General features: G+C 51.8%; 1 protein-coding gene across 1 annotated transcript; it reads left to right on the forward strand.

Annotated features, from left to right (window-relative positions):
* Positions 1–1,806: 1,806 nt before the first annotated feature.
* HOXA13 (homeobox A13) lies at positions 1,807–5,311 on the forward strand. The gene is made up of 2 exons (XM_055420253.2): positions 1,807–2,743; positions 3,463–5,311. The coding sequence occupies exons 1-2, from the start codon at positions 1,822–1,824 to the stop codon at positions 3,705–3,707; spliced, it is 1,167 nt and encodes a 388-aa protein (XP_055276228.1). The 5' UTR covers positions 1,807–1,821; the 3' UTR covers positions 3,708–5,311.
* The last annotated feature ends 11,276 nt before the right edge of the window (positions 5,312–16,587 follow it).

Below are 16,587 nucleotides of genomic sequence, written 5' to 3' on the forward strand. Positions count from 1 at the left end.
AAGGGCACACTGGGTATGTGTATGGCAGGGAGGGGGCAGTCATAGAAGGTTTTATCGGGCAACACTTACATTGGTCCGGACAAACCCGGGATCAGGGTGGATAAAAGCCGGAGCTCAGCCTCCTTGGTTCAGACACTTCAAGAAGACCAGAAACCTTAGAGAGCAGACTGGGATGGGGATGTTCACAGTGCCTTGAGCTTAGGGCTGAGTCTGCAAGCTGAGACAGGAGGCAGGTCCAAGCCTGGCTGCTCACCAGTCTGCCTGGGATGGGAGTCCAGCACTCTTCCCAACCCTGATGTCCCGATGGAATGCACCCACTTTCACTTTGAACGCAAGTCCCCTTTCTGGGCATCTGAGCAACTCACAACATCCACAATCGGAGATGGAAGTATATGATCCCAAAGGCACAGGACCCCAGAATCCCTCACCAAAATGTGGCGGCCACTTGGCTTTTCCAGCATCAAAACCCCACCGTGCTCTCAGGAAAGGGCTGCATTTTCCAGGCACAGAGGGCAAAAGGCTTCTTGAGCTGGTTCATGGACAGAGGAGGGCCAGGCATCCTCTCTGCCGGCCAGAGACAGTGCTCTTCCCCAGTCCTACCTGGGGAAGGTGGGGAGGGAGATGTGAAATGTCCCCAAAGAGTCTCTTTCTCTTGTCCCCAAACAGAGTGTGATAGAGAGTGCCCAGGTGCCTGGAGAGTCAGCTCTGGCCCAGGCTTTGTGAAGCCTCATTAAACCCCAGAAGGGAGTCCCAACTCAGCACCCAGCTGGGGCCTGTTCCTCTTAAACTCCTTCCAAGACAGGCCAGACTGGCTGGAGACAAGGGATCACTGAAAAACGATGCCCAGAAATCGCTCTCTCCATCTCAAAGCTTCTGGAGGAAGAAGAGTTGCTACTGGGACAAAGTGACGAACAAAGTCTGTATATAAACGTGTGAGTGTGACACCAGAGTACACTTGATTGTGTATGCGCTTGTGTCCGTGTGTGATTGTGATGGGTCGTCCTGAGTCTATGGGCCTAAAGGCGAGTCTAGGAGATTGCCCACCAACACTATGGACAGAGAAGCGGAGAAAGCTTCTACATGCAGTCCGAGCTTTCCAGTGGAATGTCCTGGGACTCATGAGCCAGGCGCATCCGCAAACACCCCGCCACGGCTCCCCGGAAAGACAGCCAAATCGCGACGCTGTCGAAGCCGACAGCCGAAAACGCAAGTGTCGGTGCAGGCGTCTCGCTGCAGAAAGGGGCGCGGATACCTGTAAGGAAAACGGCGACAGAGGCCCCAGGAAACACCCAGCCAGGTCTGCGCCGCGCTACTTTACCGTCCCCAGATGCCCACAGGTTTACCTGACTTGTCCCCACCGCCTCAGGTCGTCACCCAACATCTCGCCCCATCCCCTCCCCGCCGTGCGCCGCTCCGAGCCCCACTGGGAGAGGCGAAGGGAAAGCGATCTGCGAGGAGGTCGCCGTTGCCTCCCCTCCCCGCCCGCCAGGTCCTCCGCCCCCACCCTACCGCACCCCCCGTCTCTCCCCTGGGTGAATGGTGCGCGGCCGCGCGGCGGGCGCTGGCGCTGGGGACGGCGCGGGCGGCGGTGGGGACGGCGAGTGTACGGGGCAGAGCCGGGCTTGGAGCCGCCCGCTTTGCATACGCCGTGGGCGGAGCGGGAGGAAGGGGGGGCCGGGCCAATGGGCGGCCGCCTGGCGCGACCCCGCGGGGCGCGATCCGCCCCCCTCGCTCGGGCCCCGGCCCCGCGCCGCGCGCTCTTCACTTCTTGGGGGCTTTTTAAAACAGCGCCACTGGGGTCTTCTCCATGCGGCTCGTGCTATGACAGCCTCCGTGCTCCTCCACCCCCGCTGGATCGAGCCCACCGTCATGTTTCTCTACGACAACGGCGGCGGCCTGGTGGCCGACGAGCTCAACAAGAACATGGAAGGGGCGGCGGCGGCGGCGGCGGCGGCGGCAGCGGCGGCAGCGGCTGGGGCCGGGGGCGGGGGCTTCCCCCACCCGGCGGCTGCGGCCGCGGGGGGCAACTTCTCGGTGGCGGCGGCGGCCGCGGCGGCGGCGGCGGCCGCGGCCAACCAGTGCCGCAACCTGATGGCGCACCCGGCGCCCCTGGCGCCCGGCGCCGCGGCCGCCTACAGCAGCGCGCCCGGGGAGGCGCCCCCGTCGGCCGCCGCCGCCGCTGCCGCCGCCGCCGCCGCTGCAGCGGCGGCGGCGGCGGCGTCGTCCTCAGGAGGACCGGGCCCCGCGGGCCCAGCAGGCGCCGAGGCCGCCAAGCAGTGTAGTCCCTGCTCGGCGGCGGCGCAGAGCTCGTCGGGGCCCGCAGCGCTGCCCTACGGCTATTTCGGCAGCGGCTACTATCCTTGCGCGCGCATGGGCCCGCACCCCAACGCCATCAAGTCGTGCGCGCAGCCCGCCTCGGCCGCCGCCGCCGCTGCCTTCGCGGACAAGTACATGGACACCGCCGGCCCCGCGGCCGAGGAGTTCAGCTCCCGCGCTAAGGAGTTCGCCTTCTACCACCAGGGCTACGCACCCGGGCCTTACCACCACCACCAGCCCGTGCCTGGCTACCTGGATATGCCGGTGGTGCCGGGCCTCGGGGGCCCCGGCGAGTCGCGCCACGAGCCCCTGGGTCTTCCCATGGAAAGCTACCAGCCCTGGGCGCTGCCCAACGGCTGGAACGGCCAAATGTACTGCCCCAAAGAGCAGGCGCAGCCTCCCCACCTCTGGAAGTCCACTCTGCCCGGTAAATGGCGCCCCCCTCTCAGCCCCGGTCCTGCGGTTCCGCCCCAGCTTCTCCTCCGCTCGCTCCTGGGTCACCCTCGTGCCCCTCTGCTCTCTCCCTGGCCTGTCCTAGTGGTGCTGCACCCCTGGGAGCCCGACCCTAGCAGGCTGGCGCAGCCCTCACTGCCCTGGAGCTGGGCTGGTCCTGGCTCTCCCTGGGTGAGGGATGACTGGGAAGAAGCTCGTGCGGACCCTCGCTGGCTTCCTTCGCCCTCTGCGCTCCACCCTCGCCAGCCCCTGACATGGACTTTAAGGATGGGAAATTGACCTGGAAATGGTTTATCAAATTGCCCGTATTCATTCTGTCAAAAATGTCTTCAGTGTAGAAGCATCAAGTGTTGGGGCTTTGGCGATATAGAAAGAAATCAGGAATGGAAGTGTTGTCCCCTGAGCCTGGAGGCTAAGATTTGAGCCGCTGGGCCAGAAGATCAAGAGAAGCTCCGCCGCTGTGCGGGCAGAGTGGCCCAGGCTGGGGTAGTCATTGGATCTCGGCATTTCATTTCAGTGCAGAACTCCCCACCCTCCCCGCTGACCCTCCAGGTTTTGGCTGAAGGGCTGGATTGTACAGCGGGTGGCAAAGGGCAGCCGGGCACTGCAAGGCGGTGGCTCAGAGAGAGCTGTCGCCTGTGTCCTGGCCTGGATCTGATCCCTCTATAACTTGCCTTCTTCCCTATCTTCCAGACGTGGTCTCGCATCCCTCAGACGCCAGCTCCTACAGGCGGGGGAGAAAGAAGCGCGTCCCTTACACCAAGGTGCAATTAAAAGAACTCGAACGGGAATACGCTACAAACAAATTCATTACCAAGGACAAACGGAGGCGGATATCAGCCACGACGAATCTCTCGGAGCGACAGGTTACAATCTGGTTCCAAAACAGGAGGGTCAAAGAGAAAAAAGTTATCAACAAACTCAAGACCACTAGTTAATGGATTAAAAGTGGAGCTAGAGGGCAACTTGAAGAAATGCTTCAGAACTCGTTGCTTTGCCCAGATAATGGTTATAATGCTAATAATAATGGAAGAATGGGAAAGAGAAAGAGAGAGCCACTGGCATTTTGCTTTTCTAAGGGGGATCTCTTTCTCCTGTGGAATCTACAACTCTTTTAAAACTTTAAGAAATGGTAAAGACTGCCAGTTCTCCCGCCAACTCCGACAGACCATTAAATGACAAACTCTAGAGTCAAATATCAGCCCCCCTAATACGCAATTTCAGATAAGTTTACCCTTTTACTGAAATCTTGTAAGTATTTATGTGACCGTTATATTTTAGGACACTATGTTATGTGATAATGATCAATGATCGGAAAGTTGGTTACAAATGCAAGAGGCTGTTGTAAACATTTGCTTGTCTTCTGGGTCACCATTACCATCCCCTTTGCATGTTAAGTGACTGCTCAGGTAAATCTTAGTGAAATTTCTACCGTTGTTGTGTATTCTGCAAAACACATCATGTATAGATTTAGAAAGGAAAGGAGAAGGTACTGAAATAATGATCTTGGACTATTTACTATGAAGGGGCAAAGGGAGAGAAAGCTCTTCCGAGGAGGATCGTTTGTCTTGGGAGTAAATACAACCATCGGAGTGAGCCTTTGAGGCCATAGGAGAACCCCGGGTTGGGAATGTCCTTCTGATAATAATTTTTAATTGCTTATGACAAGTTTTTTTTTTTGTGGCATTTGGACAATATTTTCTGCCCCAATATAATCTACTTTTCAAATGATTTGATATGTTTAAAAATATTTAAAGCATCAGATAATCCACAGAATTCACTTTATGTCAGATCTTCTGAGAGGTCCCACCCTAACATGGTGGCCTTTGGTTTGAATACAATTAATTTTTAACATAAATTGATATTTCCCAATATTTACTAAACATTGGCTAGAGAAATAATTTTCTTTTTTTATTTTTAGAAAACTCAAAATGGAAATCCATTCCCCTAAAACATTTAGAAGTTTACATTCTATATTTTTGATCTGTTAAGGGATTAGTATTTTTTTCCTTGTTTATTGTGTTATGAGACTGCATTAGAAAGCTTAGGGGTTCATCTTCACAGCACATCTTTAATCAAGCAGTTATTTCAACCAGCACATTCATTTTGTTCATATTCACTATAAAATGCTATCTTGTAAATAAAGACATTCAGCACACTGTGAAAATGTATTTGTGCACCTGCTTTTCAAATATTTCTACTAAAAGTAATAGTTTTTTTTTTAAAAACCTTAGACCTGTAGATAGTTGATATAGTGGTATTAATTATGTTAATAAAATAGACACTGTCATTAAAATCTGAAGGAAATAGTCATTATTTTCCTGTGCTATACATGCACTTCACAGAAAGAAAAGGAGCCAGTGGTTTGTCCTATACAAACCAAGGACCATTCTTTTCTATTATTATTCAGCTTTTTTTTTTTTGCTACAAATTTTTTAAGCAAAGGGAGAAATCCCTCACAACTAAAATCCTAAAAATTTAGATAAGTGCTTTAAGAAGGTTAAAGTGTCAGGTATTCTGAAAAGGAGAGAAAAGAAAGGAGGAGGAGATGGTATAAATTCCCAGGCTCCCTGTGGAAAATGAAAACCAGTTGTTTAGTATCAGCGATGCCCAGGCTGTCGTATTTTAAAATCTGCTGTTGGGTCTGCATGTGTCTGAAAAGGCAGGTTTTGATATTTGTTGAAATGACAGGACTAGGAAAGGCCTTAAACCTTGACCTTGATGAAAAAAGACAATTTGTGACCTTGACTTTTGACAGCTCATGAATTGGCCTCAGCTGGATTAGTAGATCAAGGGCGCCACCTCGCGTTGACAAGCTTCCTTGTAATTCTTCAGCTTCAAGGGAATCAAAAGGTCTTACCTCCTTGACTCCTTGTTTTAGAGATTTAGTACTCATCTCTTTGGCACCAGATGGAGCAAATTTGAATATATGTAAGTTATACATGTGCCTGTATATATGTGAATATATATCATATGTGTATACATGTATACATTTGCATATTAGTGCTTGTGTGTGCTTGTATATATATTTGTAGAATCTGTACAGATAGAGTATCGTTAATTACTGATGACCCAAGATGGTGTAATTTAAGATGATTTGAGTGTTGAGGTCCAAAATGTACCTTACATGAAGTTTTGCTCCTTTTCTTTAATGGCCAAATTTGATTTGTATGCATAGCAGCTTCCTCTGCATCAGATTTCTGCAGATCTGCTTTAAAGCTGTACATTTTTGTTACAGTCTAAGAGGTGTTCTTAAATAACCTTTCTTTCTTGGCCCTCGCCCTCCAAGGTGGTCTACCATCCTAACTAGAGCTGTAAGGGATCTATACGGTAAATAAAAAGTTTCAGATGCCTTGCTAACTCTAGAGCTCTAGAGTTACATTTCAGAAATTCAAAGAAACTCACCTCTTAAGAGGTCAGTATGGAGAGCTTAAAGATCTCATATCTATAAAATGACCATAATATGGATGCAGAAGGAGAGTTATCCTGGATAGCTCCGAGTCGAGTGCTGCGCCTGGGTGGTGTGCAATCTTATACTGATGTTTTCTAAGCTGCCATTTGATTTATGGAAGAAATATATACATTTAATATTAACAACCACCATCAAAACTATACGGGCAATAACAATCATATCTACTACTTATTGACCCCTAATGACACATTGGATGCTGTGTTTAGAGTCATAACTAATACATATGTATGTTTCTATATTTAATATACACATAAGGTGATGAATTTTTGTCAAAAACATGCTATGCTACGCATATATGCATTGAAATGTTGGTGGAACCAAGATCTTTAGGATGCAAAATTTTAAGATGAGGTGAATTTTATCTTTATGTTAAGATGAAAGTAATTGTGAACTGGGTAATCTTATTCATCATTTTATGGAAAATATTATCAGTTGATTACAAACTTGGCTGACGCTGACAGAAACCTCTCCAACCTGAAGACTTAGAACTCCTTTATAGATGGAGAATTGTAGAAAGAATCTCTAAAGCTGTCTAAAAACAGCATGGTCTTGAAACGTACACATGGAATGGTCTCGTGAAGTGCAATCAAGTTTTGCTGCCCTGAGGATTTTCACTCCACTTGTGGAAACAAATGAAAATGGTGCTTCAAATCAACCTCCCCACATCTTGTTCTACAGCACTCTGTTTCTAAATGAGCTGCCACCAAGCCAAAGTAACAACTTTCTCGCAAAATGTTTAAAGTGGTGGAAAATCCCCTCAAAGCTGGATCAAACTGTGTGTTTACGAACAGCTCCAAAGGGGACTCTTCTGTTGATGGGGGATATTTTTCTTTAGATGTAAGAAATATTCTGAGCCTCAGGCCTAGGAAGAAGGCCAACAGCAGCTCTGCAGCAGGAATACCACCCTTTTCACAAGCCATCGCCACTGCAGGAACTCTGGGTAAAGTAGTTTTCTTTTTTTTCTTCAGTTTTTGAAATTAATGACAAGGTATTTCAGGGATTGTTTTTTTTTTTTTTTCTCTTCCTCTCTCTTCTGAAACAGTTATTGATAATGTTGATTTTACCTTTTACTTAAAATTCTCATGGATTTACCAAATAACCTGAAGTAAGGATGGAGTGTAATGGTTCCCTAATACCCAAATAGCAATTAATCTAAACCTTTAGAAAACAGACATCCAGGAGGATGCCAGCCACCATATAGGAATAATAATGCCAGACACTGGGATAGTGTTGAATCCCTGATTCAGGTATATTTTTTTCCCCAAAAGGGATACTACTTTCAGAGTAAGAAATTATAATATGGAAACAACTAGACACCATTTCCATCTATCAAATTAACAATGATTTTTAATCCTGTAATGGCCCGTCATGTTACCATTTTTTAAAATTGTAAATATGGGACTTAAAAAAACTACTCTTTCCATCTGCTCTTAATAGTGTCAAATTTATTAAGGTATTTTAAGTGGATGATTGTAAAATGTCACTTTGCATTTCACTACTACTTATGCTTGATACAGAGCTTGAGCCATCTATTTAAACGGTGCTTTTTATTTTTTAACAGAAAACTAAAATGTTCAAGAAAGGGTGAGAAAATTATTCTTTTTAAAAATTCAACCTATTTTGAGATATTTTCTTAAAACTTCACGAGGCAGCGAAATTCAGCTGAGGATGATAACATATGTATTCGGGTAGCTAATGACACATTTCACCGTATAATATATGTGTGGATTACATCCTGCTGAGTGTGTTTGGAGGGTTTGTTGAGGATGCGGGTTCTCGCTCCCGTCTGCGAATTCCCGAGTTTCTTTCGTAGCGGAGACGGAGCCTTCCCGGGACTGCTAAGCCCCAGACCGGGTGGGTTCAGAGGCGCCCTTCCGGATTTGCGAACTTCTATGGAGGAGACGCTAGGGGCTCGCTGATTTATGCGCATTCCTTTAAAGTTGATCGAATGCGTGTCAGCAGCCCAAGACCTGGAGAATCAGAGAAATGTGCAGCGAGTTGCTCACATCCCATTTTTCATAAGCAGAGATGTAACGTTATCCAAGAGGCCTGGGGAGATTTATGCTTCGGCTTAGGACACGCACACAATAATTAGGGTTTCATCCGCCAGGCCGCCGTGTAAATAACAGCCGGCTTCATTCTTTATGAAAATACCCACTTGCTGATCGTCTGCTTCAATCCTAGAGCATCTACCTAGCGCCCGACCAATGTCTGAAAGGTGTTTGCTATTTTTAATTTGATTTTCAAGGAAAGTAAAAAAAAAAAAAGAGGCTGGACAGAAAAACTCCGTGGAAGCAGCCAAGACCTCGCCACAGTTGATTTCATTTCTGCCTGGCTCCGTCGCGCCGCCGAAGAGCTGGATTCGCCGGGAAGCGGTCATCGCAGCGAGGCCTTGGAGATGTGCGAACCTCGGCGGGCAGTCGCGCAGCGGCGCGGGGGCCGCCCCCCACCCCTCCCTCGGTGCAGGGACCGAGGACGCGCGGGAGAGGCGCTGCAGCGGACCCGGGAAGCCACCCGTGCCGCGCCCCTCGTGGGCCGAGGAGGCTCAGAATCCTCCGCGCGTCGCTAGGCACACTCTCTCAAAATGGAGGCGCAAAGCTTTAGAGAGCCTGCCTCGCCCGGACGGCCAGTGGCCGGAGGGGGCGTGCAGCGGGCCGCCAGCAGAGGCCAAGGCCCAGGCCCCCCAGGCCCGCGCGGCGCCCCGCAGCTGCAGGCTGACGTCACCGCCGCCCGCGCGGGCCTTCGCGGGTCTCGCCCGGCATTATTTGATGCGGACGAACCGAGTCCAACGAAAGTCTTGGTGCGGGTTCCTCTTCTCCGCTCCCGCCCCTCCCTCCCCACGAGAAGAATCGGGTATTTAATCTCTCCCGGTCTTAATTCTTGGCAGCGTGGAAGGTGGTTTGCAACGGGAAATAAAACTTGACAGGAGCATTTGCTCTAAAAGGGGTTCTGAGACGGGCTGAAAAGAAACCGTGTTTTTCTCCACCAAATACTTCCGCTTTCTGAGCCCCGGCCTGATGGGTGGGCTGGGATCCGAGGGAACCCAGAGTGAGCCGGGCACGTAGCAGACCCAGGCGGCCCAATTCGGGTCTCCCGCCCCGGGACCGGAAAGCAGGCTCGGCCTCGCTGTGCCCCGCGCCTCGCCCGCACTGGACTCGGCTGTAGGCCTGGGGCCGCCCGCAGTCCGAGGCCAGGACGGGGCGCATGGGAGGCTGGCACGGGCAGGGGCCCGACTGGCATGCAGAGTAGTACCCTGGCTCTGGCTGAGGGCGGCTGGGGCTAAGGGAGAGAAGAGGGCGCTGGGGTGGGAGGCGGGGGGTGGACTCAGACCGCTCCACTTAAGCTCCGAGCCTTTTGGCGCAGACGAGGTAGGGACAAGAGCTCGCGAAGGCGATGGAGAGACCACTGCTGTGGGCTTTGTTCTGGCTGCCGGTCTGCGGACAATGCACGAAACGGAGGGGGAAACCGGGTTGAGGGGCATGCGTGGGTGTCTGGGCTGCTATTGGGTGGGAGAGGTTGGAAACCTCAGAACCCCCCTCCTGGCAGCTTATAGAGCGCTCTCCTCTCGCGCCATAAAGGTCAGGTCCTCTGCGCCACCGCCGTCTCCACGCCCAGGGCCGGTCGCCGCGAGAAAGCACAGGACACGCAACCGGCCGGCTGCAAGCGGGTTCTGATAACCGGAGATCACGGATTGGAGGCAGCCCTTTCCTGGTGACCGACTCCTTCGCCTCCAGCCATACTGAAGCGGAGTTCCCGCTGCCAGAGGTGGCCCAGGCTATGTTCCCATCGAGTCCGGAAGAACTGAGCCCGCGGAGGCCTAGCCGGGGTGAGAGGCAAAACCTGCGAGATCAGTAGAGTGGATGCGGCTGGATCTGAGTTCTGAGCTCTGGGAGAGACAGGGACCTGGTAGGGGCCACCAGGCCAGGTGGGCGTAGAATACGATGGGGAAGCAAGGAACCTGCTAGGAGCTTCTCCTGAGGTCCCTGAGTCCAGGTCTGCTCCCTCAGTGCATGGCAGGCCTTTGGTGAAAACTTGCATGTGCTCCTTCTCCTGCCTAAAATATGGGCCACGAAGTGAGGTGCACTCTGCCAAAGGTAAAACTCTCTGACTCCCAGCCCCACCCCACCCCACAATCCCTTCACTGTGCTGAGGAGGGGTGGGGGTCCCTTCCCTCTGCACATTGCCTGCTTGCAGCAGGTCATGACTTCAGGCCTAGTGGTCAATCGCTTAAATCTGGTCCTCTTCTGAGTTTATTGCTCCAGATGAATCAAAGAGGCCCTGTAAATGACTGATTTTGTCTTTTTTTCACAGCATATCGAAAAGTAGGGCTTTATCCCTAGGGCTGCAGGTGTGGAGCAGGGTCTTCAGGGGATAGTAGTAGGCAGAAGGATTGTCCGTGAATAGGTACCATCACAGAACTGAGTATTAGGGCCCATGTGGGAGACTCCTAGGGCAGGGTTTGAGGAGGCAGGAGCTAGCTCTTCTCCAGCCTGGAATGTGAGCCATGGATTCAGGCTGAGTAGAACCAGAGGGCTTCCGTCTATGGGGTCACACAGTCAGACATGACTGAAGTGACTTAGCAGCAGCAGCAGCAGAACCAGAGGAGCCTGGGGGAACTGCCCTCAGTGGTAGCTGAAGCTTGGGGTATAGGAGCTTCCTGTGAGCCACAGCGATCAAGACTAAGACACGCCCCCACCCCCACCCCAGGACCAGAGCTGGCCTTTGGGTCGGGCTGCCCTCTGCCTTTTGTCCTCTTTATTACAGATACACTTGGCTGGGGAAACTCCGTTTGGGGTGAAGTTGCAGGGAGAATGGAAGGCAGACACTGGGAACCAGGGCTTTGCCCTTCAGCCCCCACCCCCTCATCTGTTCCCACTCAGTAGGGGGAAAAATATTTAATGAGTCCACAACAATAAAAATAAAAATAGTTCTTCTCAAAGGAAGTAACTCTCTTTCTCCCATCACTTTGGGACACACTAAATAGTAACCAGATTGCTTGGGTGTCTGAGACCCTCTGCTAAACCCGATGCCTCAGTAGCCACGGGAAGGATGTGGACTTCTTCAGATGTTTAAGGACCTTGGAGATTTAAACTGAGTCAGAAAAGAGTCAACTGTAAGTTCAAGTTCAAGGCATTACCTGTTCCTGTGCTTTAGGGAAGGGAGGAGGAGCTTGGGGGAGGGGGGAACAGGTGCCTCTCCCAGCCGAGGAGATAAATTAACCCCAGCATCCTTAGTGATAGAAGGAGGTCTCTTGATATTTTATTGAAGCCTCAGTGTCTCTTCTAGAGAGTGTCTTGAAATGTGATAAGTTGGCCATGATCTGCCAATAGACTATTTCCTAAGAACAAATTCTAGGAGATCTCCTGGGCTTTACCAAGGAAGACAGATGTACCTCTAGGGTATCTCCTACTTGGACACAGAAAGCCCCCAAATGGGGACCTGGCTTCCAACCCTGTGAAGGGCTTGATAGCCATTTTCATCCTGGGTTCTCCAGCTGGCTCTTGCACCTGTGTGCAGTGTGAAGGGTTGCCACAGTCTTTGCTATGGTTTTTTAGAAACAGGTGTGACATTAGGGAACAGAGGAAGGTAGGGGCTCAGATCAGCATGAAAAAAAAAAAAAAAAGGTAACTTATGTGATCCACAAACAACCAAAGATCTTTGGGAGTGAATTTTGGTCTGTCAGGTGGGCCTTGCCAACTCCCAGGCCAGTTACTATCCAAGATTGCCAGGCCTAGAAAAGCAGGAGCTGAGTTCCAAGAAGAGAAGGGATTGTTGATGAGAGAGGGAGGGAGAGAAAAAGAGCCTGGTAGGGCCTTGGAATAGACTGTTCAGAAGAAGGAGGTGAGAGGTCCAGTTCAGACCCCTGGTGGAGGCCTGAACTGGGAGAAGAGTCAGGAACCTAACCAGCTTCCAGAGAAACTGTGTCTTCCGAGCCGAGTGCCCTCCAGGGGTGGCACCTCAGCTCTGGTTCAGCGTAGGGTAAGTATCAGAAGAGGCAAGAGGCCACAGAAAGGGAGACTTGGCTGGAAAGGGGCAGGGCAGGTGACTGGCAAGCAGAAGCCGCAGGGAAATAGAGACAGATGATGGTTAGAGAGAAAATGGAGTGAGCGGGCAGCCTGCTGTTGGCATTCACGTTAAGGGTTATGCACTGAGCAGTCTGAGGGCTGCAAGTGCAGGCGCTGAGACTTTGCATTCTCAGATTCAGGGACAATGAGCCGCTGCCAGAGTCCATGTCAGCCCCAAAGAGAGAAGAAGGCAACTTAGGAGCATGATCAGTTAGGGATGAGAAGCCCAGAGTCTGGAGGTACTCCCTGCCCCCCAGTTCCATCCTCCCTTGGAGTGAACAGTTGTTTGGCTGCCTATCAAGTGACGGTCCTTTCTGCTCATATCCCTTGAATGACTATGCTGGAAATGACTCTCCGCGCCCCCCCCCGCAACACACATGCACACATAGGATAACTCCGGTGAAAAGGCTCACTTTGCCCTGGTACGCACTGACCATGCCAAGGTTACCCTGCCTGGGCACTGCCAACAGGCACCCTCCGGCTGCTTCCCAGACCCCTTGGCTGCAAGAAAAAGGGGGAGGCGGCAGTGCTGGGTAGATGCACCTGGACACACTTTATTCCCATATCCCGCCTGGGAAGAGGCGTGGAGTGGAGTGCAGAGCTCAGGAATCCCCGGCAAGGCGCACTCAGCCCGCCTGCCGAGGAAGGTCTGGGAGGCATTGCAGAATCCCCCAACCCCTGACTTTTAAGGCCAAATCAAATGAAGTTTGGAAAGACTTGGTCTGCTCTGCTGAGCAAATCGCCTCGTTAGCCGTTTCCGCCTGAGGAGGCTGGCTCGGGCACCAGCCTTCTCCTGTCCGGGTGGCCATCTCCAAACGCTGCACTGGGAGCAACGGGCCGGCCCTGCTAGGGCTGCCTAGACCTTGAAGTTTGGAAAAACAAGAAGAGATTGAAATGGCTCCCTCCCTTCTCCGCAGACACACACGCACCGTCAGGCTGCCGCCACTTCCTGCCTTTGTTTTTCTTCCTCCAAAACATTTTTGGTCTCTCGCATTAGCTGCCGAGGGGCTCCGGGTTGACGATAAAAGGAAATACACGCTGAAGAGTGTTTTCTGGAGATGGTCCTGCACTGTGGAGCTTCTGAGAAAGAACAGCTCGTGGGAAATCAGTCTCCAGGTCCAATGTCACAGTCATGTCTATCTTGAACTCCTCAAACCAAAAAAAAAAAAAATACAACTCGCACTTGGCCTTCCAGGGCGGACTTATACCCCATCGGGTGTTCTCTTGAGCCGGGTGGGCTCAACTTGGCTGCTGGGCCTCCTGCAAAGTGGAAGAGTCAATTAGGCTCAAAGCAAAGTTAAAACCAAGGACCCAAAGCTCTGCCTCCCCAAGATTTGGTCTGATCCTCAGAGCTGCGCCCACCTCCGAATACCTCCCCCAAAAAACATTCACAGCATGAGTATATTCCAGGCCAGAGGGGGAGAAGAAGGCAAAGCTGGGAACTGTGGGCAGCATTGGGAATCTGAGCACCCCTCCTGTCCCTGCTGCAGAACTAAAAAGCGTTCACCGCCCCAGGCAGTTTCCCTTCTTCTGGCATCAAAAGCTTTTATTCTCACTATCTTCACGGCAGCGCCCCCACTTGCCCCCTTCCATGCTGCAGGACCCTACCCGCACCCCGTTTCAGTTCTGCCAGCAGCTCCCAGAGCACCTTCCCTACCCCCCCGCCTCTCCCTGGGAATTCGCCTTTGTCTCCTGCAGACACCTATGGGATCCAGACTGACCAGCACCCTCTCAGCTCGGCTCTCAAGAAAGTGGGAGGCACTGGTTCTGAGGAAGAGAAGATCCCTATACCGACCTTTCTGCAGTGACCCCCCTCTCCCTGGCATCAAGGGGAAAACTGATCTAATTGGGAGAGGGGCTGTGTGCAGCCAGGGTTGATAGCCTGGCGTCCCCCCGCTGGCGGGCCACCGCAGCCGGTCTGCTCAGGCACAAGCTGAAGTTGACTGCCAACACTGCTATAAAACCCCAGGTCTGTCTAGAACTGTTTTCGGTTCTCCTAGACGCCCCCGGGCTCAATTATAGTCTTAAAAGCCCTAATACAAGTGCAAGAATTTGTTTGCCTTCACCCAGGGGCGGGGCAAGCCCCGCAGTGGTGGCGCCTTTGTTATGGCAAAGTCACTGAAACCCCTCAAGCATTCCTTTTGTTCGAGGGTCGGGGTGGCGGGGACTGGGTGGGCTGCTGGGAGAGAGTTGGAAAGAGCCAAAATCAGCCTGGGAATGACTTAAATACTACTGCTTGAAAACCTCTCCTTCTCCCTTTTATATTCAGTCTTCAAGAAAGAGATGCTGTAGAGAAATAAATATTTTACCTTGTTGGTCACCGCTGGAAATAGAAGGTTTCTTTTCTTTTTTTTGCTGTAGAGCAATCCTGCAACTGTGATTCCCAGATTTAGGAGGTCTCAAGCTACCCTTTCCAAACGACCTTCTTTCCCACCAGACCTTCTCACTCACACCGATACTGCCCTCTGCACAAGCCACTGTGGACAAATATGTCAAGCTGAAGATGCACAAATAATTTTAAGTTCAGCTCTCAGGGATTCAAGGGGCATGGAAGTTCTTGCAGCAAATCCTGAATAAAGAGTTCATTAAACCAATGTGTCCCAGTAGTTTGATTTGTGATATTCAACCCCTGTAATGGAGAGGGGTAGGAGCCACATAAACATGAATGCTAATAAATTAGTTTACTCCACTACAGAGTAATTACCCGATATTATTGATATTTACAGCGGGTATTCAAATGCAATGGTGGGCCATCATTTGGAGAAAATACATAATGAGAAATTTCTTTTCCAGTGCAATACATGATTAGATTTGTTATTGAGTCAGTTACAGTCAGCTCAGCAATAAATAAATAAATCGATGTTGACACTTAAATACCAAAGATCTTAGAATTTATACTCTAAATCTCCCCAAGATATATAAATACCTTCAGCTATTTCCTGGATGGGGAAAGGGAAAAGGTTATCCTTTTTCATTTTTCAACTTTCCTTCAGCGGCATCCAGTTCCTTCCAAGAAGATAGGTGTGGGGAGGCCTCAGAGCTGGGCCCCTCCCCGCTCCTAGCCCTGCCTGGCTGCTCTATGCCCTCCTCTTCTGCTTCTCCCAAATATTGTTCATTCAGTCCTGAAGGATGGCAAGCAGTTTTCACCATCTCAAGTTTCTGTCTTTCCTCTTCCCAAGAAACCTAGACTCATCCTAGCCGCCATGACCTCTGTATCTTTAGTTCAGACCTAGCCTTTTCAAAGCGTTCTTTTCATCCAAGGTGCTGGGAGTTTCGGAAGGACATCGCTTTTCTTTGGCATTGTGTCCCTTCCGTGGGATGAGTAGCAGGAAAGGCCTTGGTCCTTTTGAGTTTTTGCCCTGCACGTCCCAGGCCCTCAAGCTTTGCAGAGGAAAGGAGGCGCGTTACCTCTTTCTCAGCCACGGCCCCCGGGCCCTCGCCCCTTGCTCACTGACCCCCACTCTCCCTGCAGCTCTGGAGCTCAAATGTGGGCTCCGGGAAGGTGCAGCATACCCAGGAGTAGTCTCCTCGGATGTCAGCGCCTGTAAAGCCGCCCAAGGCTCGCCTCAACCGCATGGTTTCCCGAGTCTTCAGCTCCGGAAGACCCAGCAGGCGGATCAGTGAGCAGCGGCGCAGCCCCCGCGCCTCTGGCTCTGTTGAGTCCCTCCGAACCCCGGCAGACGGCGAGAAGGAGAGGGTTTCTCCAAGGGCAGGGCGTGTGGGTGAGGAGGCCGGCAGGGAGAATGAAAGGGAGGTGGATCCCGGGTGAGACGAAGGCCCTTCCGGGACCTGCGGATCCCTGACAAACCGCGGGGGAAGCCGCCCTGGTTGTTGGCGGTTTAGGGACGGAAGGCACTAAAGCGCTTCGGAAGTGACCATGAATGCGAGCGTGTAATCAAGTCACCGTGCAAATCGGGCAAGCCACGAGGCAGTCACATCCACGGCTGCGAACCCTGGCCCCGAAGGGGGTCCAGCCAGGATCGGAGGCAGAGGTGGTTCCCAGAGCAAGCCTGTGGGAGGGGGACAGCGCAGAAGGAGGTGCGAACGCGAGCCTCCAGGCAGATAGATTCCAAGACCACGCACGGGCCACGCAGCGACGAGCTCCCACCCGGCCACCCCCAGCCTGTGGCATCCCTCACCCGGGGAGAGGTGGGTGGCAGTTGAGCTCTCTCACCGCCCTCGGCGCACTCAAGGGCCAGCACCGTGCAGCTGAGCACAAGCAATTGGCACGGGGTAGCACCCAGCCTCGCCGCGCGCCGGGAGGCCCCCCAGCCAACATGA

This window comes from Moschus berezovskii, chromosome 3, assembly GCF_049115385.1.
Source record: "Moschus berezovskii isolate FMDL1 chromosome 3, NW_MosBer_1.0, whole genome shotgun sequence".
Classification (NCBI taxonomy): Eukaryota; Metazoa; Chordata; class Mammalia; order Artiodactyla; family Moschidae; genus Moschus; species Moschus berezovskii.